The sequence below is a fragment of the Syngnathus leptorhynchus genome, chromosome 5 (assembly GCF_054491065.1).
Source record: "Syngnathus leptorhynchus isolate UIUO chromosome 5, UIUO_Slep, whole genome shotgun sequence".
Taxonomy (NCBI): domain Eukaryota; kingdom Metazoa; phylum Chordata; class Actinopteri; order Syngnathiformes; family Syngnathidae; genus Syngnathus; species Syngnathus leptorhynchus.
The window spans coordinates 1,912,437-1,939,330 of NC_141199.1; the positions used below are offsets into that span (position 1 = coordinate 1,912,437).

Genomic DNA, 26,894 nt, shown 5'->3' on the forward strand with positions numbered 1-26,894 from the left:
AATACAGTGACTCGTTACAGGTTGGCCACCTTGCGTGCCCACTGCGCCGGCCACCTCCCGAACCCCGCAATTGTTCCACGTGCCCCAGAGGAGCCCAGTCACCCCTCCTAGTCGCCAGTATCACTTCCACACACGTGCACACACGCTAATACACTTGGAGCGCGCAAACAAACGCACACACACCTAGGGCTTCTTGCCAACTGCTACTATGCAGCTTGGTCATTTTAGCCGCTACCAGTGCACAGATGCACTGACAAATACGCCCCTTGCACGTCTCACTTAACTTTGTTTTGTTCCCAATACTACTTCTAAAAGCGCTGTGTAGTTCCCCCTTTATTCTGCAGATTTTAATTTATGTGTGCACACAGATTACTTTTCTTACATGGTATACCAATATTAAACCCTCGAGGCTTCATTTTCCACGTTTTCCATTATACAAGAGCCGCGCACGCACCTTCATTAAATTGCAGTCTGCAACAAGCTCAAATTTATTGAACTTTAAGAGACGTGCCTGCTATCACAATGCGTCTCGACAATCGGGATCGGAGCGTGTCGACATGGGTACGACCGCAACGCACCAGCAGTAGCTCTGCTGGTTTTGAGAGCATGAATGAGAATGCCTTTTATTTGTCATTATACATAGTATAACGAGATTGGAGGTGCCCAACACTGAAAAAATAAAATAAAGTAAAAAATAAAGTATAGAAAAATATGGTAGATGTTAAACTATCTAAAACATATAAACATATATATGTGTGTGTGTGTGTGTGTGTGTGTGTGTGTATATATATATATATATATATATATATATACATTCAATGTATGTGGCTGATATTTCAAACCGCGTGAGAGTCCTTGAGGAAAAATAGAGCGTTTTTCACTACTTCGCACTAGACTGTGCTCTACGGTATCTCGACCATTTCTGAAGCTGTGCTTAGCCGACTATATATATATATATATATATATATATATATATATATACACACACACACACACAATGTAAACAAGGTTGTAAAGTGACAAATGCACAGTTATGGTGACCAAGCATGAATATATTGCAAGTAGAAGGATGTAGACCAAAGACATCATGCTTATTGCATGTTCGTATTGAGACAGACCCAGGATGGAGGCTGTCTCCTGAGATTGCCTTGGCTCTGCTGAGACAGCGGGAGGTGTAAATAATAATAATAATTGTCAGGTCTAAATACCATCAGACATTAAATTCACACACTGAAAACAAAGACTAGAAGACAACCAGAATTCCTTTTGCTCGCGAGTAGAATTGCGTAGAAGGCCCATTTGCAGTCCTCCACCAATTCTGAGCTCCTCTTCTGCTATCTCCTCTGTTTATTTTGGGTTGCCCTGGTTACAAAAGGCGTTGCTACTCTAAAGGGAGGGGAGATTATTGCAGTAGCAACGCTGATTAGCTAACTAACAATGTTGTGTGGTGCGAGGCCGCATGGCCTTGGCCGATTCGTGACCCCAGCAATGCAGTCTGTCCTTAGTTGGTTGGCAGCCTTGTCCTCGGCTGCGATCTCCAAATGTGCTGGGTGCCGTTATACTATTGATATACAGGGATAACAATGCTCTAGACGAGGGGTGCTCATTACGTTGATCGCGTAAACTTATCATGCTGCTTCTAGCAATTTCATGACTACTCAATTCGTTAACGTTTCCTGACTATGCTTTCTCTATTTTTCATGCAAAGGTTTTACTCCATGCCATGGATTTGTTCATTCTTTTCACATTCCATGCACTTACTCTCTTCACATTCTCAGTTAATCATGCTTCCTACCACGTATTTTCATTGTTAGGCAAAACAATTCCCTCTGTCCAGAACATTTTCCAATAATCCAAGGCTGGCGTTAGGCAACATACAATGTCACATCAAGCATAAGGCAAAACATAAGATATAATTAAGCATTCAGCATTCCTAGATGCCCTTGACAATGTCCGTGATTTACAAAAACATCAGGCATGTATTGAACAGTTTAAAAGGTCATTAAGCTATTCATGGAATAATCCCAAAAACATTTGTTATTTCAAAGTGCACGAAAATACACATCAGATCATGAAGTTATTATGAAGACGTTTCTCTTTACCATTTAGCTGATCACAAATCAAAAAATCTCAAGTTACGTCTTCTTTCAAACTGAAAAAATGTCTTTATTGATTTATTGTGTAGTCATGCTTAAAGTGTTTATTTTATTTTATTTTATTTATTTATGTGTGACTTTATTTGAATGCTTATGTACTTTAATCAATGGGGTGTGATCATATATCTTTTTGTAGCTAGGTGGGAGTTTTCGGAACCCATTTTCTTCAGTTATCATACTGTCAGAAACGAACACCTTTTAATTTACCATGTGTGTCTAGAACGCATGTCTCGCAAAAAACAATCGATTACTTGTCACGTGCTGAATAGAGCAGGGTGACGAAATGCAGCTTGGACCAGGGTTTATTGAAACAAAAAGGGTGGTGGAGGAGAGGATAAGGGAAGGAAACAGGCAGGAGAACATGGCAGGACTAACAGGGAGGCAATCAGGCAGGAACAGAGAAAAACAGGAACTAACACGACGGAGACAAACAGGACGATCTGACAGGGAGTGGCACGCCGACAGGGCTTGAATAGCACACGGGTAACAAGGGGCAGGTGACCGTGATTACGCTGGTATAAATAGGACAGGCGGGGAGGGGCGAATGCACAGACGTGGGACAGAGACGTGAACGGAAACCGTCACAACAAACACTGACACACGAGACTCGGAGGAGGAAACTCCACTGCATATGGTGACCGGCGCCACCGAGGAGTGGATACGTGATAGCATTGTATTAGATTTTATAAATAAATGCACTTGTCTTGTAACTACAACATTAACGTAAACTAAGTAAGTGTAAGAAACATTATTATTATAACCTACTGGAGAAAAGCAAATACAATATTAAAGGCATATGGAATGTTCTAAATGGCATTGTGAGAAATGGATCCAAAACTACCAATTACCCAAAGTACTTCACTGAAAATGACAAGACCATAAATAATATGAAGGGTGTAGTGAATGGTTATAACAAATTATTTGTAAATGTGGGACCAGATTTAGCAACAAAAATAAGGGTTCCTGAAAACTCACATGGTAGGGACTTTGAAGATATGAGGAACAGACACCCAAAAAAATAAATAATCCATGTCCACTCAAGGAGAAAGAAATTTTGGAAATAGCAAAGCACTTTAAAACAAATCCTCTACAGACTGGAATGATATCGACATGACAGTAAAAACAGTGATGGAAGGGTTAGGGTCAATATTAGGTTCGACACTATTCTTATGACATCTGTAATGTTTCACAAATTCTGAGATTTGTTCAATTTGCAGATGATACCAATATTTTTTGCTCAGACGGGAATTTGCAGCAGACTTTGGAGACAATCACAGCTGAAATAAACACACTAAAATGATGGTTCGACAAAAATAAATGATCATTAAATCTAAGCAAAACAAAGATTGTTATTTGGATGACACAAAACAAAATGCAATGTAAAATTCTTAATTAATAACAGTAAAATAGAAAGGGTACAGGAAGTAAAATTTCTTGGTGTGAGTTTAGATAAAGTCAGCTGGAAACCTCATGTAGAATACACACGAGCAAAACTAGCGAAATGTTTGGGAATTCTGTATAAAACAAACATATCCTGGATTCTAAGTCATTACACACCCTTTGTTATTCATTATTTCTGTCATATCTGATGTACTGTGTTGAGGTTTGGGGAAACACCTATAAAATCAAACTACAGCCGATATGCACAATACAGAAAAGAGCAATAAGGACAATACACAAAACAGGATACAGAGATCACACAAACCCACTATTCATAAAATCGCATTTGCCAGCATTTATGGACCTGCTCAAAAAAAAAAGTAGGGGAAGGGAGTTCGGGGCTGTAGCATCGCTGTTTAGCTAATGAATGCAGTGTGGTGCAAGTCCACAGTGACCCCGGCAGTTAGGTTTCAGTTTCTGCCGAGTTCCTCGTCAGCCGGTTGGCTTCTCCACCATTGGCTGACACTTCCTCGGCTGTGGTTAGGAAGATATCTCGAAGCGTGCTGAGTGCTGTTTTCCTGTGAAACTATGCAACTAGACTTTCTTTTTCTAAGTTTCTTTTCTTGTCAAACTAACACAATACACAATCATAATACATATTGAGAAAATATGGGCTAACTCACTACATCGGTTCATTTATCGCAGCTTCAGTACATCGCGGATTCCCCCCCCCCACCCACCCACAAAAAAGGTAGGGAGTGCCCACACAATTATTATAAAAAAGTTGTGATAATAAGAGTTCTAAAATTATATTTACAGTAGTGTACTCTAGTATAAAAAATGGTTATACAAATAAAAAAGTTATAAAACATATTTACAGTATTTCTACTTTAGCAACATCTACATATGTTACTTGCACACACGCACGCACACACACACACACACACGTATCATATTTACATTTATAGTTTATTTTCTGTATGTTATTTATACTATATAGTATTGACATGTTTGAAACTATTAGTTAATGTTCTAATGATAACATATGCACTTATATGGTCTAATATACATTTATTGCTACACACAAAAATTATGCTTGTTAAAAATGAGAGGGTGACACTACTTTGTGGATTTTCACCTATCGCTGGTGGTCTTGGAACCAATTATCCACGATAAACAAGGGATTACTGTATATACAACAACTTCAACAGATTTGTCTTTTCTATAACACTTAAAGAAAAACAGTCCCAGTCAACAACAATCTATGGATAAGAACTACAGGGGTGATTTGGAGTGAAAGGAGTTCTAACTAAACAGAGAATTTTGTCAGTGCAAGGGAGTTCTACTCATAACGAGTGAGGGCCTCTGATAGGGATGGCTAAGAAAGAAAGGGAAGTATAAAACCACACGTCTGATTGGAGTTAAAAGAATTCTTTGGAGCTAGACAGAGAATTTTATCGGAGCAAGGGAGTCGTACTCGTACATTATGAGGGTCTCTGTGAGGGGTGACCAGTGCGCCGCCATCCAATTATTCCAACAGCTGCCAAAAAAGGGAAACCTCACAGACTAACAACTGGTGGGGCAACACACTGCTGTTGATCCCTTGCAAGGTATTCTGCAGTGTGCTGCTCCAATGCCTAAAAGATGAGGTAGACACTATCCTAATGGAAGAGCAAGGTGGCATCCGAAAGGGAAGGTCCTGCTCAGAACAGATCTTCACATCTTACCAAGAACGACAAACATCATCAATTACATCGATTTCAAGAGAGCTTTCAACAGCATCCACCGGGAATCACTGTGGCATATTCTCCAGCTATATGACACAGAACTATAAAGTATTTCAAACATGTTCTAATTATTTATCATTTACTCCAGAATTATATCATATAATAATATCATAATCATTATTATGTCACCGTTGCTGTTCATCCAAGTCGCGGATAGAACCAACTCTCAAACTGGCATTGGCTTGGAAGCGTGGATAGCTAAACGCTGAGTTAAAAATCTCAATATAATATTTCAAGTCAAGGGAAGTCTCAATGGTGTGAAATGAGCTGTTCATTAATATTTATAGGATTAATATTTATAGACTGGGCTAGTGGCACCACAGCTTTACCACCCGCTCCTCTTTCTGGGCGGTCAAATTTTCATGGTGGAGTCACGTTTGTGATGGTCTTACCTTTGTTCATGTCACTCTCGTGATTGTTGTCAATTTTTTCTGTTTCCGGTTTCGTTTGAGCTCATCTATTGGTTTTTGTTTATGTCACATGACCGAAAAGACAGTAAAGGATTATGATAATATCAAACACCTTTGAATAGGAAAATATTGGCTCAAAATTACTACCTTAAACTAGACAACCGTGCTGACAAGAGTGCGCAGAGACTCCAGAGAAACTAAAAAACTTTTAGAATCAGCAATTAGTCTGAGACTGTAAAAGTCATTAGGTGTAATGACTCAGCATGAGTTGGAGTCAGACAGGGCTGTCAAACATAATCCAGCTCAGTCGGACAGTTGGTAATACAATAAAGGAATTTGGTATGGCCTAGTTGGTCCAAGACATGCCACGCCTGCCTCGTTTTTATCCCCAAACGGATTTGGGCCCTGCTTCTTTAGCCATCCCTTTATCATGTAACAGGGGTTTGTGTTTACCAATCAAATAAGCAACTCAGTTGACGGAGGGCATACAGGAGCCCAAGCACGGTGACCCAAAGAAAACTGATTCTTCTTGGGGTTGTCATTTAAGACCCTCCATAATGGCAAAAACCAACAAAGCAACTTTTTCATCACCAGACACATACCATTGGGGCATTTATTTGGAGCAAGGCCTGGAAATGGGTCTTGATTGGAGCATCTGGTAGTCTGGCACGGCATAGCTTGAAGAGGATACGTGGGCCCACCTTCTCATGGGCTCACAACCCTTGTAAAGGGTAAGCTAATTTGGGGGGCTGGCGATGAGGTCTCGGGGTCCCTGGCTGCAAAAACTGAAATTTGCACAACTGCAAAATGTGGAAATTAGCCCTCTGACAAGAAAGGAGCCTGAGCTGGTGTGCCAAGTTCTAGTGAGACACATGTTGACTTGCCTTGACACATGGCTTTGTTGTGCAGTCATCTTGAGAGGGGTTGAACTTTCTTCTTTTGTTCTTTTCTTTCCATTAACATTTTGATTCAAGGATAGGCACAAAATCCATGTCAAGGTGCAACAAATAATGTTGGCAAACACAGCAACTCAGACACAACAAAAGTACTTCACCCGAGTGAATTAAACCGTCTTTAATATTTAAATCCGTATAAATATGCAGCACCTGCTCAAGTTGAGTGCTCGTGCCTTGCTGATCAAGCAGGTATGTTATCATAATGTAAGGATGCAGTTGGTTACGACTCCAGATGAAACAGCCTTTAAATAATTTTTAACTCATTTTATTTCAACTCATTTTAATCTTCTTTTGTCAGCACGCCAATGATGGAAGTGGAAAATTTTACAATTTTCATCAAAAACAGTATTCGATTTCCAACCTTCAACTACACAAAGTAAGTTGATGAAATGAAATGTGAAACTTTAAAAGTATACAATGATTTATTTGATTTATGCTATATTATTCTCAACGTGATATACTTTCTCTATGTTCAGGGGCAACTTTCTCCCCACCATTACTGACAAGTACATCAATCAATGCAATTTTGACATGGTCAACAATACTTACTGCCCAATCTTCAAAGTGGGAGATGTCGTCCGCTATGCGCAACAGAACTTCACCAAACTTGCAGACAAGGTAGAGTCCGATACTATTGTGTTTCCCACTGACTCTGCATTTCGCATTGTTCACACATTTAATCCATTTGCATTACTTCTCAACAATACGTGCGTCAATGAGTATAAATATCTCACAATTTTCTCTAAAACTATTGAAACAAAATTGTTTTTGTTTTAACTACAGATAAAGAATTTAAACTCAACAAATGAAGGAGACAAAAGCTTGCGACCGACCCTTGTCCTCACAAGACAAGACATAAGCAGTTCAAATAATTGATGGATGGAATGAGACAAAAGATTATATTTTTTTACCTTCTAATATCTATCTTCTAATAGGCTACACAGAGACTTGAAAGGGATAAGTGCATTTTAGTTTTTTTATGGTTACAAAATCTCACATATCTCCAGTATTGGGCCGTAACTTTGTACCTCCAAAATAGTCCTTTCTCAGAAGACCACAAAAACGTCATGTTTGGTAAGCCATGAATATTGCACCAAGACAGCAAGCCATTATAACACTTTAGATTAGTCAATGATAAAAATAACACCCACTTTTTGATCAAATGTAAAAGAGAGAGAGAGAGAGAGAGAGAGAGAGAGAGAGAGAGAGAGAGAGAGCGAGAGAGAGAGGGGGGGAGGAGGGGAGAGAGAGGGGGAGAGAGGGGGAGAGAGAGGGAGAGAGAGGGGGAGAGAGAGGGGGACTGATTAAATGCATTGAACAACTCAGTGACTGGATGTGCCAGCACTTTCTCCAATTAAACAAAGAGAAAACTGAAGTAATTGTTTTTGGAGCTGTCACAGATCGGACAGTACAGGCAAGTGCGGTGGGACAAAGATTTTATTGTGAAGGGGAAAGGGATCGGTGGAGGGCTGGAGCGGTGAACGGACAAAGCTGGACTCGTTGGTCGTGGATGGCCGGATGGCGAGCCAGGGAACGGAGTGCTTGACGGGGCTTCTCACTGGCGAGGACAGACTGCAGATAGGAGGTTTCTGAGGAGGATAACGGCTGGCTGAGAAACAAGACGGACAAGACAGGCAGATCAGGAACCGAATCACAAGGAATCGGGGAGTCAAACTTTCTAGAACCAGTGCGTACAAGGACATCACAAGACAAGCTGACAAATGGTGTTGCGCTGGCCGCGCTATATAGCGCTCCCAATGAGCCAGTACAAGGTGACGGTGATTTCGGTGATAAGGAGGGTGTGGTAGAGTGGCCGGTGGCGCCTGCGCGTGACAGGAGCCAAAGATGAACGATTAAAAGTCACCACTCAGCTTCAGTCAGTGATGTTAAAGCCCACAAACCAAGCTAGAAATCTCGGTGAAGTTATGGACTCAGACTTGAATTTCAACAGTCACATTAAAACTATTAGAAAGTCAGCCTACTACCACCTGAAGAACATATCAAGGATTAAAGGCTTTATGTCTCAGCAAGATTTGAAAAAGCTTGTCCATGCTTTTGTTTTTATTAGACTTGACTATTGTAACGGGGTTTTTACAGGCCTTTCTAAAAGGTCAATCAGACAGCTGCAGCTGATTCAAAAATGCTGCCGCTCGAGTTCTCACTAAAACAAAAAAAATAGATCATATCACTCCAGTTCTGAGGTCCTTACACTGGCTTCCTGTCTGCCAAAGAATTAATTTTAAAATACTTTTACTGGTTTGTAAGGCTCTGAATGATCTAGAGCAGGGATGCTCACACTTTTTCAGCATGCGAGCTACTTATAAAATAACCAAGTCAAAATGATCTACCTACACACCACAAAAATGCAAAACATATAACTATTTTCAAATTTATTAACGATTCTTTGTCTGTAGATGTACCTTGCATAACTGAATATGCCAATATTGCACAACACACATCATAAATATTTAAATTTTTTGTAATGATAGGATGATAGGCTGACAATTTTTTTTTTTAACGTCACGCTGCGAACGACCAGTCATGCCTCCGCGATCGACCAGTAGATCGCGATCGAGGTAATGAGCACCACTGGTCTAGGGTATTTATACGTGGGCCCACCTTCTCATGGGTATCTAGTATATTTCTGACCTGCTGATCCCTTACGAACCATCCAGACCTCTCAGATGGTCTGGTACAGGTCTGCTCTGTTCCCAGAGTCAGAACCAAACAGGAAGAAGCAGCGTTCAGCTTCTATGCTCCAAATATTTGGAACAAACTCCCAGAGACATGCAGGTCTGCTGCAACTCTCAATGTATTTAAGACAGAACTGAAGACATCTGTGTTTGCTGCTGCCTATTGCTAATTTTACCTTAACTTATACTGCACTGTAACTCTATTCCTGTTTTATTTTGATTTTTACTGATTTTAATTTTAATCAACTTGTTTTAATGTTTTTTAATTTTTTTAACTGTGCCTTGATGCTTTTAATGTTTTCTTTTTCTTTGATGCCCTTCATGTCTTGTGTGAAGCACTTTGGATTGCCTTATTGCTTAAAAGTGCTATACAAATACAACTTGCCTTGCCTCGTGCTCGTCAGACTCTGGATGTGGCCGACCTTTGCCGTGCCTGCCCCATGGCAACAACGCACACCATGTGCATTTGCCCCGACTGAGTGCCCAGGCCGCTGAACACATTTGCATAAGGTTTTGACGAATCACAACCATGGTCCATTAGCTCGCATCGTTGTCTGCAAATTTCCCGCTTAACTGACTTTAGGCTGGTTCGTAGACTTTGTGAAACTTTTTTTGAGTGCTATGGAGTGTTCTTCTGGGTATGTGGAGGGGGGGACCTCTGAGTTTCGAGTTGTACCGCATAAGCGGTAGAAGATGAATGAATGGATGGATGGATGGATGGATGGATGGATGGATGGATGGATGGATGGATGGATGGATGGATGGATGGATGGATGGATGGATGGATGGATCAAAGTCAAAGTCCGCTTTATTGTCAATTTCTTCACGTTAAGGCACACAAAGAGATCGAAATTACGTTTCCCACCGTCCCACGGTGACTAGACACAGTACACAACACTCACAATCAAATAGCACAAAGAGTAAAAACGAACAGACAAGAGCAACGAATAAGTAATAAGCAAATAACCCAAATAAATAAACAATAAATAAATAGACAAATAGCGCAAAAGAACAGGACGTCATGCAGCAGAGGGTAGAGGGGGGAGGGAATTCAGGATCCGGACAGCTTGGAGTACGAAGCTGTTTCTGAGTCTGGGGGTGCTGGAGCGCAGGCAAAGAGTGAGCGGGGTGACTCACTCGCGGCTGCCTTGCGGGTGAGACGGGGGGCGTAAACGTCCTTCAGGGAGGGGAGTAGAGCCCCGATGATTTTACTTGCAGTGTTCGCTGCAGGGCCTTCATGTTGTACTCAGAGCAGCCACCACCCCACACAGTGATACAACTGGAGAGGATGCTCTCAATGGTGCCACGGTAGAATGTGGTCATGATGGCGGGAGGAGCACTTGTTCGCCTGAGTTTCCGCAGAAAGTACAGGCGGCGCTGAGCTTTCTTCGCCAGCGACGCAGCGTTGGTGGTCCAGGAGAGGTCCTCACTGATGTGCACCCCCAGGAATCTGGTGCTGCTCACTCTCTCCACCACAGCACTGTCGACGGTCCCCGGCAGGTGGCGGGTGTGACCCTTCCGGAAGTCAATGATAATCTCCTTGGTCTTGTTGACGTTCAGCAGAAGGCTGTTGTCCCTTCACCATGCGGCCAAAAGGTCGACCTCCGATCTGTAGTGAGTCTCGTCGCCACCGGTGATCAGACCCACCACAGTCGTGTCGTCGGCATATTTCAGCATGCGGTTGCTGCTGTAGGTCGCAGTACAGTCATGCGTCAGCAGGGTGAAGAGCAGCGGACTTAGCACGCAGCCTTGAGGGGCCCCCGTGCTCATTGTGATGCTGCCGGAGACATTGTCGCCCACACGGACTACTTGAGGCCTCTGACAGAGGAAGTCCAGCAGCCAGTTGCAAAGGGAGGTACTGAGGCTCAGCTTGTCGAGCTTGCAAATGAGACGCTGTGGAACAATGGTGTTGAATGCAGAACTGAAGTCCACAAACAGCAATCTCACATACTAGTCCCTGTTCTCCAGGTGGGTGAGGGCAGAGTGGAGGGCAGAGCAGACGGCATCCTCATAGGACCGATTGGGTCGGAAGGCAAACTGGAAGGGGTCAACGGTGGGGGGAAGAACAGATCTGACTTGCGCCAAGACAAGCCGCTCAAAGCACTTCATGACGATGGGGGTCAGTGCCACAGGGCGGTAGTCATTGAAGCAGGAAGGAGCAGGATTTTTCGGCACAGGTATGATGGTGGCAGCCTTGAAGCATAACAGGACGACGGCCTGCTGCAGGGAAATGTTAAAGATGTCCGTGAAGACATCCATCAGCTACTCAGCGCAGTCCTTCAGCGCCCGTCCCGGGATGTGGTCCGGGCCCGCCGCCTTACGGGTGTTGATAGCAACAAGCGCCCTCCTCACGCTAACGGCAGAGAGGCACAGGGGCTGCTCGCCCGGAGGGGAAGGGGTCTTCAGCGGGCAAGTGTCGTTCGGAGCGTCGAAGCGAGCAAAGAAGCGGTTCAGTTCATTGAGCAGAGGGACGTCGCCCTCACAGCTCCACGGCGCGGGCTTGTAGTCCGTGATGGTCTGTATGCCTCGCCACAGGCCCCGAGCATCCCTGCTGTCCTCGAAGAGGGCAGTGATCTTGGAAGAGAACGCCTTTTTCGCATCCTTGATGCCCCGGGACAGCTTCGCCCTGGTGATCTCACGCCCGCTACATCCCCAGCCCTGTAGGCTTTGTCTCTGGCCCTCAGCAGCCCGAGGACAGCCCATGTCAGCCATGGCTTCCAGTTAGCCCGAGCGACGACGTACTTAGTGAGGGTCACATCATCAATGCACTTTGCGATGTACGAGGTCACAGAGTCAGCATACTCCCCAATGTCCGTCCGATTGTTGCATGTGGCCGGTCCGTAGTGCCAAAGCAGTCTCGAAGAGCATCAGAGGCCCCCTCAGGCCACACTCTAACTCGTTTGCGAACCAGCCTGGAAGTTCTCACTCTCTGTCTGTACGCGGGCGTAAGCAGAACGGAGACGTGGTCAGAAAGTCCGACGTGGGGGAAGGGGGTGGCCTTGAAAGCTCCTTTATGTGCAGTGTAGACCAGGTCCAGGAAGCTGTCACCACAAGTTGGAAAATTAACATGCTGGTGAAGCTTTGGACAGACAGACTTCAGGTCAGCATGATTAAAATCACCAGCGAAGATGATGAAACCGTCAGGGTGCGTCGTCTGCTGATCACTGACAGCCTGATACAGTTCACTAAGGCCCGTGATCCTGTTACCTCCAACGTTGGAAGGCGGCATGTAGACCGCGACAAGCAGAATCGCAGTAAACTCCCTTGGTAGGTAAAAAGGACGGCACTTAATGATCACAAAGTCCGCCAGTAGCGAGCAGTGTCTGCACACAACTACAGAGTCCCGGCACCATTCGTCGCGGATGTAGACACAGATACCTCCTCCACGCGATTTTTCCCCTTTTTCAATGGCCCGGTCCGCCCGATAGCACGCTAGCCGCTCCAGTTGCACAGCAGAGTCCGGAATGTTGACATTCAGCCAAGTTTCAGTGAACATGAGTACACAGCAGTTACTCACTGCCCGGTTCGTGGATCTCAGCAGACGAACGTAATCCAGTTTGTTGTCCAGCGATCGAACGTTCGCCAGAAGAATGGAAGGCACGGCCGGGCGAGTTGGGAACGCCGCTAGCCTGGCCCGGACGCTTCCGCGCTTACCCCTCTTCTGCCTCCTCGCACACTGCTTCCGAAGCTGCCTATCCGGGGAAGGAGTAGCTGACGAGTCCGGTGTTGATTCAGGCCGGTGTAGTCCCAGTGACTTTAATGTCCCCGTATCAAAGTACAAAAGGCCGCAGAACTCGCTCACGCCGATGTCGAGCAGAACCTGCCTGCTGTACTTGTAGCACGACGTGGTAGGAACAGATAAACACATGAAACTGTCTGACAAACACTCATTAATTGAACAAAACACCGATCGGTTGGGACGGAGAGAGGCTGATGCGTGTGCACGCGCCGCCATCTTGAGAGTTATTAACATGATAATCTGATGACGAAGCGTCACTTTCCATTACTGTACTTGTTCCATTCTGCCGTCCAGATGGCACCATTGCCATGATTGTTAATCGAATGGTGATCAAGTTTAGTTACGCTGAGGGTGTTGGGGTACATGTGTCTGGGATGTGTGGTCAATTCTCACTCATTGACAGTGTGCATTTGAGGGTGATTGGTTGTTCATCTCTATGTGCAGTGCGACTGCCTTTCACCCAATGTCAGTTGGGATAGGCTCCAGCGCCCCGTATGACCCTGAACAGAATAAGTGGTGTTAAAAACAGAAAAAGATGGATGGAAATCAAGTGAGACAAAGTTAGGTGTCTCACAGAGGCGGAAAAGCACCTGCGTGATCACAACATTCTGTTTATGCTGCCATTGTTTCTATGATAGGTCTATTGATTCCCAAGTGTGGAGCAGAAATGTGTTAGCAACAATACCCTTTCATTAAAACAAATATAGTATTTAAATGTATTTATATATATTTATATATATATTTATATATTATATATATTTATATATAAATGAAAAATATATATACTGGCGGCTCGGTTTTCAAACACAATCCGTTCCAGAAGGCTGTTCGAGAAGTAAAAGGTTCGAATTACGAATCATGTTTTCCCAATACAAATCATAGAAAAAAATTAATACGCTCCAAGAAAAAAACGCCTTTTTTTAAAGCATCATTTCATTTGCGCATTTCTGTCCGATCGCACAACTGCAGCGCAACGCCGAACGAGCAACCATAGCGCGTCACCAACCGCTCCACTGCACGTGCTGATCGCATTATTGTGATGGAGCCGTTGCTGAAATTTAGAAAATATTTTTAAAGTCCTGATGTACTTTCCAAAATCTAAGTGGACCTCAGTGCGCAGGGAGCTTAATGTTGTCCGATCGCGCAAATGCAGCGCGCCGCCGACCGCTCAACTGCACCGCACTGGTGGTATTATTGTGACAGAGCCGTCGCTGAAAATTTGAAAATATTTTTGATGTCCTGATGTACTTTCCAAAATTTAAGTGGACCTCAGTGCTCAGGAAGCTTAATTTTGTCCGATCGCGCAACTGCAGCGCACCGCCGAACGCGCAACCGTAGTGCGACGCGGACCGCGCAACTGCATCGCGCTGGTCGCATTATTGTGACAGAGCGGTCGCTAAAATTTAGAAAATATTTTTAAAGTCCTAATGGACTTTTCAAAATTTAAGTGGACCTCAGTGCGCAGGGAGCTTGATTTGGTCCGATCGCGCAACCGCCCGCAGCGCGCCAGGCGCTCACTGTCGCATTGCTTTAGGAGCGTCTTTGTGTTTTAGGATGGCTTTACTGCTCCCACTTGGTTCATTTGGAGGCATGATTAGAGTTGATGCAATCCTCAGAATAACGAGAATGTGATAAGGAACGGAGTCAGTTGGCATGCGGGTCCTCTCGGCTCATCTCGCGAGGTTCGACAACCGAATTTCGTCCGACATTCGAAGAAAGAAAATCTCGAATTATTTGTTCGAATACCGAATTGTTCTAAAACCGGGATGTTCGAAAACCTGTCCGGCTTATAAATAGTAACCCAGGCTCTTGGTAAATGCAATTTTGAGACAAGACTCCGACAAGACAAGACAAGACAATATTAAGGTGAATAAACTTTAGACTTTTTAAGTCAATTCTGTCTTTTGGGACAATGCAAATAAATTTACTATCACATGTGCAAATATGTGATGAGTATTTTGCAGCAGTGTCATAACACGTTTGACGTTAGTATGTTCTATGGCAGTAGAGCACACGCTCCAAGCCTATGCGCATGCCACCTGTTCTCACCATAGACAGTTTACGAAAAACACGACTCAGATCATTCTACATGGTGTCAGAAGTGGGATAAACAATTCGGTTTAATCCCCCATCATGTTTTCGTTTGATAAATCAATTGCGTGGCCGGACTGGAGACGTTTTGAGCATTTTAGGCTGGTGACAAAGCTGGACAAGGATGACGGGAGATTTCAGGTGAGCCATGGACAATGAGGCAGAAAATATGTTCAAGTCATTCACCTTTACCGAAGAGAGCCACAGAGAGGGCTTTGGAGTTGTAGTAAAAAAGATCAATGATCACCAAATCAACTTCTCTGCGGAGGAACATAATCCATGAGAGGGCATGTTTCCACCAGCGTATGCAATCGACAGACAAGTGTTTTATCCAAGCTCTTTACAACCTATCAGAGTACTGAGAGTTTGGAGTTAGTTGGGAGGCAAATATTTGCGACTGCATTGTCGTTCCATCCATCCATCTTCTTCCGGTTATCCGGGGTCGGGTCGCGGGGGCAGCAGCTTTAGGAGGGACTCCCAAACCTCCCTCTCCCCAGCCACTTCATCCAGCTCATCCCAGGGGATCCCAAGGCGTTCCCAGGCCAGCCGAGAGACATAGTCTCTCCAGCGCGTCCTGGGTCGTCCCCGGGGTCTCCTACCGGTGGGACATGCCCGGATCACCTCCCCAGGGAGGCGTCCAGGAGGCATCCTGATAAGATGCCCGAGCCACCTCATCTGGCTCCTCTCAACGTGGAGGAGCAGCGGCTCTACTCCGAGTCTCTCACGGATGACCGAGCTTCTCACCCTATCTCTAAGGGAGAGCCCGGACACCCTGCGGAGGAAACTCAGATAATTAATAAATGGCTCTTTTGCAGGTTGCAAATGACTGGACCTGACACTTGCATTGACAATACAGACAGTTAGTCTGAGGAGGGGCAAGTGCACGACGTGCAATGCAGACGAGACAAAAGTCACTGGAAACAAAAAAGAAAACCTAACGAAAGGAAAGGAGGACCAAATGACAATAAATGTGGGAGATGTGGAAAAACATTATATGACAAAGTGGAGAGATACCCTGCATTGGGGTCTACATGTAACCACTGCCACAAAACAGGCGACTGTCGCAACAAGTCTGTCATCAAAATTACACAGATGGACCAGGAAGACCAGATGTTTTTTTTTACCTAGGCTCAGTAAGCACTGCAGAGGGAGACAGGTGGATTCCATCGAGACGGAGTTCAAAATTGATACTGGAGATGTTCAAAATTCATAATGGAGCAGACGTCAGCATATTATGTGAGTGAAACTCATCCCACCAAGAGCCCTGCTACCAGCTAAAATTCCCCCTCGATAGTCCTGGAGGTGGACTATGATGCTTGGGTCACATCAATGCAACTGTCCACTACCAGGGAAAGAACTACCCTCTTGCTAGGTAGTTGGTGTGAGGCCCAAAAATTTACTGAGCAGACCTCTGTTGGTGACAATTAACCAAGTATGGCAAGTGGATGATGTGACACAAGCCATCCATAGCTTTCAGCAAGCTTTTGGTGATCACGGCACACTAAAAACTGATCCTGTAAAAATAGAGGACGATGCTACACCATACGTCGTGCACAACGCCCGTCGCGAAACTCAACAAGGAGAAATGCTCATTCAGACAGAGCCAGCTGTTAGAGATGTTCTGACTCTAACTTATTTTTGCAAGAACCACAAGGGGAGACAGTATGCCCTTTTTAAACACTTGCAAGTGGAGAGTCATTCGTCGCTGTGCATACAGCGATCATCGAATGAGGTCTGACTCGGGCCTCTTGCAAGAGCCTTTTTATTGAGAGACACAGGGTGGGGTGTGAGTGGGCAGGATGGGGGTGAAACCCCTGGCCTCTGATCACATCATAGCAGGGGTTGTTTTACGATGTTGAGTAGACAGAACAACTTTGATTGCGTCTTCTACAGTTGGTCAATCAGTGCAAAGGATCTTAGCACTTTGTTCTACTACTTTGTTAAGACAGGACAAGCTTAGGTTAATTATTACTGATTACATTCCAACATAATATGATCAACCTAATCTATTCAACCCTAACATATCCCTCCTGTTTATCATATGATGTTGTCAAGAAAAACAATTAAAAAAAGAAACACAGAAACAGCATATCATTGTACCCATCACTTGCGAAGCATTTTCAATGGCCAAATCATTAAGTTTCTGTAAGACATGTACGGCTAAACAGCATCATCGCAATCTACGTAGATCAATTTTAGTGTGTGAGTGAAAAACCTGCGGCAAGATGTTATAATGCAGGAAAAGTCTCACACGGTCCCTCTGCCTTAGGCGACCAGAATGTTACAAATAACAGTCAAGACAAAAATTGCTCGTGATTGTTCAGCCGTCGGGGGCTTGGCACGCCCACTGTTGGAGGGTGAGCACAATTCTCACCCCCTTTGCAGCACTGCTTCGTCGGGGGAGAACCTGGAAATGTCTGCCGCGCGGTTGTCGTCTTCAGTCTTCAGTGGCCAGGGTAGACTACCTGGCCACCAAGGGGGAAGAGGATTATTCTGCCTCTATTTGAACTGGGGGCGGGGACGCTGTCGATGGTGGATCTGCTTCCTTGCTGGAACCGTCGTGTTGCAGTCATCAAGTCCAGAACTATCCTGTTTTGCAAGACCATTTGGTCAATAGCCTGAATCGCTCTGTTTTGTCCATCACTGACCCCAGACAGGATCATGAGAGTCAAAGGTCACAACAGCCCTGCGTCGACGTCCAGAAGAGTTGCGGCTGTCGTCAACTGATGATGTTGTATTCTGTAGGTGTGGTCTGTCACCCACACTGGTGCACACACTCCTGTCCAGTTGGCGGGCAGCATCGGACAACCTTTTTGATCACAAAGCCACCAGCCATTCTGTATGAAGTAGGTTCTGTTTGATGGCGCAGCCATGTTGGTAGGAGAGCCCTCACCACTTGAAATGGCTCTCTTATCCTGACACTCAGCGGTGATGTCCAAAGCTCCCAAGGTACAAAGGATCTTAGCACTTTGTTCTACTACTTTGTTAAGACAGGACAAGCTTAGGTTAATTATTACTGATTACATTCCAACATAATATGATCAACCTAATCTATTCAACCCTAACACCAGCTACTCCAGCTCTATGAAGAATAATGGAAGTCTGGGGCGTACTGCTCAAGGTGTCTCACGGAGGCTGAAACGCACTATGCGCAGATTGAGAAGGAACGGCTGGCTGGCGTATGGGTGTGTGAGCAATTCAATAAGTACCTCTGCTTGGACCAGTTCAGACTCAACAGACCACAAGCCATTGGCACCCCTTTCCATAGCCGAAGCTTAGAAAATTTTCCCTCAAGGTGCCAGTGCTTATTAATGAGACTCCTGAGACACAATGCAATAGTGAAATACACATGTGCCTGGGAAGACCCTGTGTTGCAACCGCAACAGTGGTGAGCCAGAAAATATATTGTTACAATATCCATAAAAGACTTTTGTGAACCTTTATTGTTTTTTATTGTATTTTTAAACACTGTATATTGTACTTTTAAATGTTTTCGTATACTTAAACACTTTAGTAAACATTTAAAAGTCAAACTGATTTTCTTAAACATTCTTTATTTCAATGAATAGGGAAATAAAGAAAATAAATAAGAGCAGAAATATCCAACATCCATACAAGACTTTTATGAACCTTTATTGTAGTTTTATGTCACAACTCGTCCCCGGTCGGTCCTTTATGTCATAGTTTTTGTCCGTGTGTCTGTGTGCTCGCCCCTCCCCTCCTGTGTGCCCATGATCTATGTACTAATCACAGTCACCTGCCTCTCGTCGCGTATTTATGGCCTGTCTGCGTGTCACGCCCTTGTCGGATTATTGCTTGTCTCTTTTTTCTTGTCTCACCTCTCTGTCAGTTCTGGTTTTGTTAGCCAGTCTGTCGGTCAGTCCAGTTGTTGGTTTTGTTAAGTCGTCGTGTTAGTTTGTCCGCTGTCTGTTTCCCTTAGCCTCCCTTCCAACTACCTTTTCCCTTCAATAAACCCTGGTCCAAGCTGCATTTGGTTGTCCTGCTCTATTCCGTTCATGACAGTTTTATACACTTTTTCCATCCATCCATCCATTTTCCGCTTTGTTCCCACGGTGGTCGCGGGCGTGCTGGAGCCTATCCCAGCGGTCATCGGGCAGTAGGCGGGGGACACCCTGAACCGGTTGCCAGCCAATCGCAGGGCACACAGAGACGAACAAACATTCACCCTCGCAATAACACCTAGAGGCAATTTAGAGTGCCCAATCGGCCTATCAAGCCTGTTTTTAAGATGTGGGAGGAAACCACAGTGCCCGGAGGAAACCCACGCGGGCTGGGGGAGAACATGTAAACTCTACACAGGGAGGGTCAGAGGTGGAATCGAACCGGCACCCTCCTAACTGTGAGGCAGACGTGCTAACCAGTGGGGGTCGTCTTATATTCGGGGTCTAGACATTATACCCATTTTCACTTGTGCGCAGCGGTAAGTTAAAGGTTGCTGGTATTGACTGTGTTGCTGTGATCGTGTGCGTCTTTGACAAAGAGTGAATACCGTAATTTTCGAACTATAAGTCGCGGTTTTTGTCATAGTTTGGGGGGGTTTGTCATAGTTTGTCATAGTTCTTTCCCTCACGACCTAATTATTTCATTCACTGCTTTTACCAAGCAAATGTTTAAACATGTAACCCAGAAAACTCTTCTCCTTTTTTGTTTCTGAAGAGCTGAATAAGAAAACCCTTGAACCCTTATTTACTGAAAAATGACTTGTTGGTTTTTTTTTTTCAAAATTTTCAAAATTTTCAAAATTAAAAAATCCGCGATATAGTGAAACCGCGATAAACGAACCGCGATGTAGCAAGGGATTACTGTCATTTGAACTGCAAGTGACGTCACCCATGCCGCGCGGCGGTTGTTTAGGGCAAAGGATTCACGGGATGACGAAGATGACGAAGGGCCCCACGTCATTAGCGGCTTTGTTTGTAAGAGGCACGGAGGACAAAGAGTTTGAAGGATTTAATGATTTGGAGTGACACAGAAGGTTTGAAAAACTATTATGGCTTTTACGCACGCCCGGTCCTTCTCGACGGGACCTCTCTTTCACCTCTGTGGATGGAAGTCGGGGGCCGGCGCTCGGCCGGGTGGCTGTCCGGGGACGGTGGATGGGGCTCGGACATGGCTTTTACGCACGCCCGCTCCTATTCTATGGATCTTTCTTCCACCTCCGTGGCTGGAAGTTAAGTAGTTGTTGGCTCGTTGAACTCTTGTTTTGTTAAATAAAGAGCCGTTTACCAAACCCACGTCTGTTGTGCCGTTTGTCCGATCGCGGTTTGCTTCGTGTGCGCGCCGTTTGATTGACAGCTTTCCTCGCATCGTACGAGTAGCCGTTACGCAGCGGCACGGCAACTAACGGTCGCCAGCAAATGTATTTTGTTGTCTCGATCGATGACTTATGTTTGGTGACTTATGTTTGGTGTGTTGCCGAGAGTATTTCATTTTTTGTTATTTATTATTATTTGCCAATAATTCAGTAAAGCAATCAAAACTGAACCACGTCTTTCCTCCTGTGTTCTAACCGACACCCGGGGCGAAAAGAGCATAACCATCTGAGCCAACCCCACAGTCCTCAGGCTCCCCAACATTAGCGGTAACAGTTTGCATTATTTTATTGCAATGTTTTTTTTTCTTATTCAGATTTGTTTCAAGACTACAGTTAGACTTCACTTTGATAGTTAATGCAGTTATTGCAATTTTGTTGTGATTGCACTTTAGTTTACATCACGGGTGTCAAACCCAAGGCCCGGGAGCCAGATACGACCTGCTACATCATTTTAGGTGACCCGTGAAGACAAAGTGTGCATCAATTTCGTGTGTCATTACTAGAATTGCTATTGTCTTCACTTTTAATAATATCTTTTTTTAAATATTTGACCAGTTTTTACTCGTCTGATTTGAAAACGAGTTACGTATTTGACAAAATGCATTTGTCAGTTTGTTTTGTTGCGTTTACTGTATATAATATGAGGTGCTCATACATTTATTTGGGTTGACAGTCATAATGGCTCTCTGAAAGAAGCTATGACTACAATGCGGTAGTTTGACTCTGAGGCAAAAAAACCCACATGCTTTTTCTCTCGAATATATAATCATTTGTTTCAGATGTAATTGTTTTCTGGATAAAAATTAAATTTGGTGTTCAAAAAGTTTTTATTCAAACTTGAGTCTTGATAAAAGAGGGGGTCGTCTTATAATCGTGGTCGTCGTATATTCGGCCTAACACGGTACATTATTGTATTTTGAACACTTTTTAAAACATTTTAAAGTGTCACAACTACTCTATGCTCTTGCATGCTGGCCGACTGACAAAGGGATGTTTTTCTTCCCCTCAACTTTATTACATGAAGGACATGCTCTGGTCTGCAGCAGCGGGAATATTATGTTGCTCTTTTGGAAATCTTAATCAGAAAATACTTATTGCAATACATGTTAGATAACCCATGTATATGTACATCAAAACATTATTTTTTGGATAATATCCTCTCTGTCGACTCAATTTCATTATATTATATTACTGATTTGAAATGATACTTTTTATTTTAAAAACTTGTCTGGTGCTCGAGTGTATAATTTCTTGTTTTTATTTTTGCACAAGTAAACATACCGTAATTTTCGGACTATAAGTCGCGTTTTTTTTTCATAGTTTGGGTGGGGGGGCGACTTATACTCAGGAGCAACTTATATGTGTTTTTTTTTCAAAAAAAAATTACTTGATCATTAACACATTACTTACTAGTACAGTTTATCACCTTACATATTATTTTTAATACACTGAAAAAACGAATAAAGCAATTCAGACTTTAAAGCACAATATTCAAGTTTATGAAACAAATAAACAAAACAAAAAAAAACAACTGAAAAAGAAATATAGTTATTTTCAAACTAAACTGAAAGAGGGTGATTTAAATTTCACCATTGGCCGTGACGCAACAACTGGGAGGGGAAAGCGCTGTTTTTTTGAGTTTTTAAAAAGCACAGGTCTGGTGAAGAGAATTTAGTGTGATGATGTAAAAAAATAAAATAAAAAATAAATAAATAAACAGTAGGGGCAGCAATGCAATTTAGGATGCAAGCTCTGCTTGTGATGGACAGCATGCGCACATCACCCCAGACATGCAAATCACGAGTCCGACGGCGCGCGTACGCTGTATTGTTTACAGTTACACGATCGATGATCGATGTATTTTATGATTTGGAGTGACAGATGGTTTGGTAATATTGTTGCTATATGATAGTTATTTGAAATATACTTTATATATCGTTATATGGGTCTGTGGAATAATTAGACATGCAAATCACGAGTCCGACGGCGCGCGTACGCGGCATTGTTTACACGATCAATGATCAATGGATTTTATGATTTGGAGTGACAGATGGTTTGGTAATATTGTCGCTATATGATAGCTATTTGAAATATACTTTGTATATCGTTATATGGGTCTGTGCAATAATTAGACATGCAAATCACGAGTCCGACGGCGCGCGTACGCGGCATTGTTTACACGATCGATGTATTTTATGATTTGGAGTGACAGGTGGTTTGGTAATATTGTTGCTATATGATAGTTATTTGAAATATACTTTATATATCGTTATATGGGTCTGTGGAATAATTAGACATGCAAATCACGAGTCCGACGGCCTGCGTACACGGCATTGTTTACACGATCCATGATCGATGTATTTTATGATTTGGAGTGACACAGATGGTTTGATAAACGTGTTATTTATGTAATAATCATTTGAATAACTCTGAATGTTACGTTAGGCCCGTTCTCAGCCTCTCGTTTGTGTATGTCACATTAGCATACCGTATCGTTTAGCCTGTTGTTGCTGGTTCGTGTCTGTTTTTGGTGTTGGATTTTGACAAATACATTTGCCCCAAAAGTGCGACTTATACTCCGGAGCAACTTATATATGTTTTTTTTTCACGTTATTGTGCATTTTATGGGTGGTGCGATTTATACTCCGGAGCGACTAATAGTCCGAAAATTATGGTACAAATCAGACAGGCAGTTATCTGCTTTATATGGCATAATTTATAGAATTTAAGATAGCATTTCTGACGATGCTTTTGCACTATACAATGTGTCATGAGGTATTGTTCATTGTGATAGCATTTATGTTTCTAAGACAATTTTTTTTAATTTATGTCCACTGTTCACTATGTTGATGTATAATTTATATTTGATATTTATATATGAATTAGCATGTGGTTTAACATACATGACCCACTTTTTCTCAATGTGTCCCTTGTTAGGGAGGTGTGATAGGAATAAAGATTGGCTGGATGTGTGATTTGGACAAATCAGACGACCAGTGTAACCCTTCATACTCATTCACCCGACTGGATGCAATGTCACAGAAAAATGCTATCTCACCTGGTTACAATTTCAGGTATTTAGATCGATGTTTAACACTCATAAGTGCCTATTGATTGAACAAAACTTTCCTTGCTTGGCTCTGAACGAAGGCGGGCGATTCTTTTGTTGCTCCTGCTCCTCCCTATCTTCCCTGCTTGCGGACTTGGTCTGTCAGCCTGTCTCTAAAAATGTTATCTGGCCCTTCTCTCGATGAAGATGATCGTTTGGATGCTAGGTCCCCGAATAGACTCCTGTTCTTAGGTGCTAATCAGTACTATTTAATCTTGAGATCTGTTGTATTGTATGTATGCTGTTTTTTCTCCTCCCTTGTGTTCTCTTTTCATCTAAGATCCCAGATCGCTGAAATGGCGAATGCTGACAGACTTGTTTGCATGGTCTCCCCTTGTTGGTCATTGTTTTTCATGTTTCCTGTGCCAATTGTGCTTGTTGAGTACGTCATGTTGCCTGGTAACAGGTTATGACCAACCTTATTGATCAAGCGAGTGAATGATTGATTGAAACTCCAAGAGCTTTATATCCGACTAGCTATGGAAACTGTCCATCGATCGATCGATCCATCCATCCATCCATCCATCCATCCATCCATCCATCCATCCATCCATCCATCCATCCATCCACCCCCCCTCTCTTTTTCTTTCTCTTTCTCTCTCAATCCATCCATCCATCCGTCCATCCATTTACTTCCACTTATCCGGGGTTGGGTCACAAAGACAGTAGAGAAAGTTCAACATGCCTGTCTTTTTCCACTTCATCCAGCTCTCCAAGGTGTTCCCATGCGAGTTGAAACACCTAGTCTCTCCAGTGTGAACCTTGGTGTTCCCGGGGCCCTTGTCCCAAGGGGAGGTGCCAGGAACACCTCACCGGGGAGGTGCCTTGGATGCATTCAAATCAGATGCCGTGACCACCTGTTCTATTTATCCCTCACTCATGAACAAGACGCCAAGATACTTGACTCCCTCCACTTGGGGCAGGATTTCATCGACGACCTTGAGAGGGCACTCCACCCTTTTCTGACTGTGGACCATAATCTCCTATTTGGAGGTGTTCATTTTTATCCCAGCTGCTTCACACTCGCCAGTGAAAGTTGGAGATCGTGGCTTGATGATTCCAGTAGTACCATAGTATCGGCACAATGCAAATACCGAGGCCATCAAAAAAACCCTCAACCTCTTGATTGTACCCACAAATTATTTCCTTAAAGGTTAAGAACACAGTCTGTGGTTAATGACAGCCTTGGCAGTGTCCTATTGCATTTGGCAATGCAAACAAAACTTTAAGTATGCGTTTTTTCTCTGCCTCACACACCAACTTGAGCTCTTTCCCTGCCAGCTGACATTCCATGTTCCAAGAGCCAGCTTTAGTATCTGAGAATCAAATTGCTAAACTCCCTGTCTTGGACCAGGTCACCCAACCTTTGGCCCCTTCCAAGGGTGGTGAGCCCACTGGAACTTCTGCCTTCATAAAGCCTTGAATTACATAAGTAAAAATATACTGCATGTTATGAATCATCAGCTAGTGACACATGAGCTCTATTTTTTACATGACCATGTTTTTTTCTTTATTGGAGGTTTGCCAAGTACTATAAGATGGAAAATGGGACTGACTATCGTACTCTGGTGAAAGCCTATGCAATAAGGTTTGATGTGCTCGTCAATGGAAATGTGAGTATTATACACTTTGGTGTTGTTTAAATTTTTTTTTATTAGACTTAACAATGTGTTTTACATTGTAGGCAGGGAAGTTTAACATGATTCCCACACTTATAAACATGGTGGCAGCCTTCACTTCAGTAGGAGTGGTGAGTGTTGCTTATAGAACATTGTATGGAATAGATAAAACACAAAAAATTATCATCTTCCAGTATAGATTATACAGTGCCTTGCGAAAGTATTCGGCCCCCTTGAACTTTTCAATGTTTCGCGACATTTCAGGCTTCAAACATAAAGATATAAAAGTTTAATTTTTTGTCAAGAATCAACAACAAGTGGGACACAATCGTGAAGTGGAACAGAATTTATTGGATAATTTAAACTTTTTTAACAAATAAAAAACTGAAAAGTGGGGCGTGCTTTTATATCTTTGTTTGATGCCTGGAATGTCGCAAAATGTTGAAAGGTTCAAGGGGGCCGAATACTTTCGCAAGGCACTGTATGTCTTGATAGCACTTGAACAATCTACTCAGCTTCTGGCTTAAGTTCTTCAGTGCAAGAGGGGTAAAAAAAACATCAAATTGGGGAAAACAAAATTGCACTCTCCACAGTGTTCTGCTAAATTAAGTTCATAACATCTCCAGAAGGCTTAACCACTACATCTGGCATCCACAACAAGTCTGTTAAATTTTGAAACTGTCTGTGCATTTTGTGAAAAGCAATTTAACATAATTTTTTTCGCAATGTGTCATAGCAACATCAAGTGCAAAGCAGGGTTGATTGAAATCACTTTATCAATGCAATTCAATTAGCTTATTCTTTGCACAAATGCAGCGTAACATCAGGGTGACAGTAAGAATTCAACACCAAAAATTAATCTAGTCACCAACCATCATTTATGATAATTGAAATACTGTCACATTTTATGGCATATTTTATATTGTGTGTCCATATATTCACAAAATATTCACAAACATTTGGAGACCATGTTTTGTCAATAAGTCGAGTCTGCTTTGCTCATGTGATTGTATCCTTATTTTGCACTTTAACTATCATATAGGGCACTGTGCTGTGTGATACAATACTGCTGAACTTTCTGAAGGGAGCAGCGCTGTACAAGGCCAAGAAATTTGAAGAGGTAACGTAAGTACATTTTTTAATGTTGTGGATCCAGTTCCCTGAGCTTGGGACGACATTATACAAAATAAGTGTATTCTGCTCAGGTGTGTTTTAAAACAGGTTACATATATTGAGTTTGAGTTACCATGCCCATGCACACCTTTTCTCACAAAGATGAACTCCTCAATCTGACAGGGGCCTCAGGTTATCCACGGTGTTGTAAAAGGTATTGAAAGTTAGTAATGAATATTAGCGATAAATAAGGCCATTAAAAAGTATTATATAGTAGTACATGCTATTTGACAAAGTAATACATTTTCAAACTGCTATCTATCTGTAAGACCTTTTCGCATTTGTATTAAGTGTTGACCTATTCCCTAAAAATCATGTAATTTAATTTATTATATAAATTATATGTGCGGATAGGACCTGTAACCCGTGTTTCCCAAACTTTTTTCATTCACGTCACACTTTTTCATTGGAAAAAGTCTCGAAGCTCACTACCAACAAAGGTCTGT

The 26,894-nt window shown here is 43.0% G+C and overlaps 1 protein-coding gene across 1 annotated transcript in view; it reads left to right on the top strand.

The window, feature by feature from the left end:
- LOC147056223 (P2X purinoceptor 3-like) overlaps nucleotides 1-26,894 on the top strand; it is an 80,280-nt gene that overhangs the window by 41,407 nt on the left and 11,979 nt on the right. Inside the window, exons 6-11 of the mRNA XM_085912577.1 lie at nucleotides 6,988-7,065; nucleotides 7,166-7,307; nucleotides 23,485-23,621; nucleotides 25,176-25,269; nucleotides 25,341-25,406; nucleotides 26,318-26,395. Of these exons, the coding sequence (XP_085768703.1) occupies nucleotides 6,988-7,065; nucleotides 7,166-7,307; nucleotides 23,485-23,621; nucleotides 25,176-25,269; nucleotides 25,341-25,406; nucleotides 26,318-26,395 (595 nt within the window). The remainder of the gene's footprint in view (nucleotides 1-6,987; nucleotides 7,066-7,165; nucleotides 7,308-23,484; nucleotides 23,622-25,175; nucleotides 25,270-25,340; nucleotides 25,407-26,317; nucleotides 26,396-26,894) is intronic.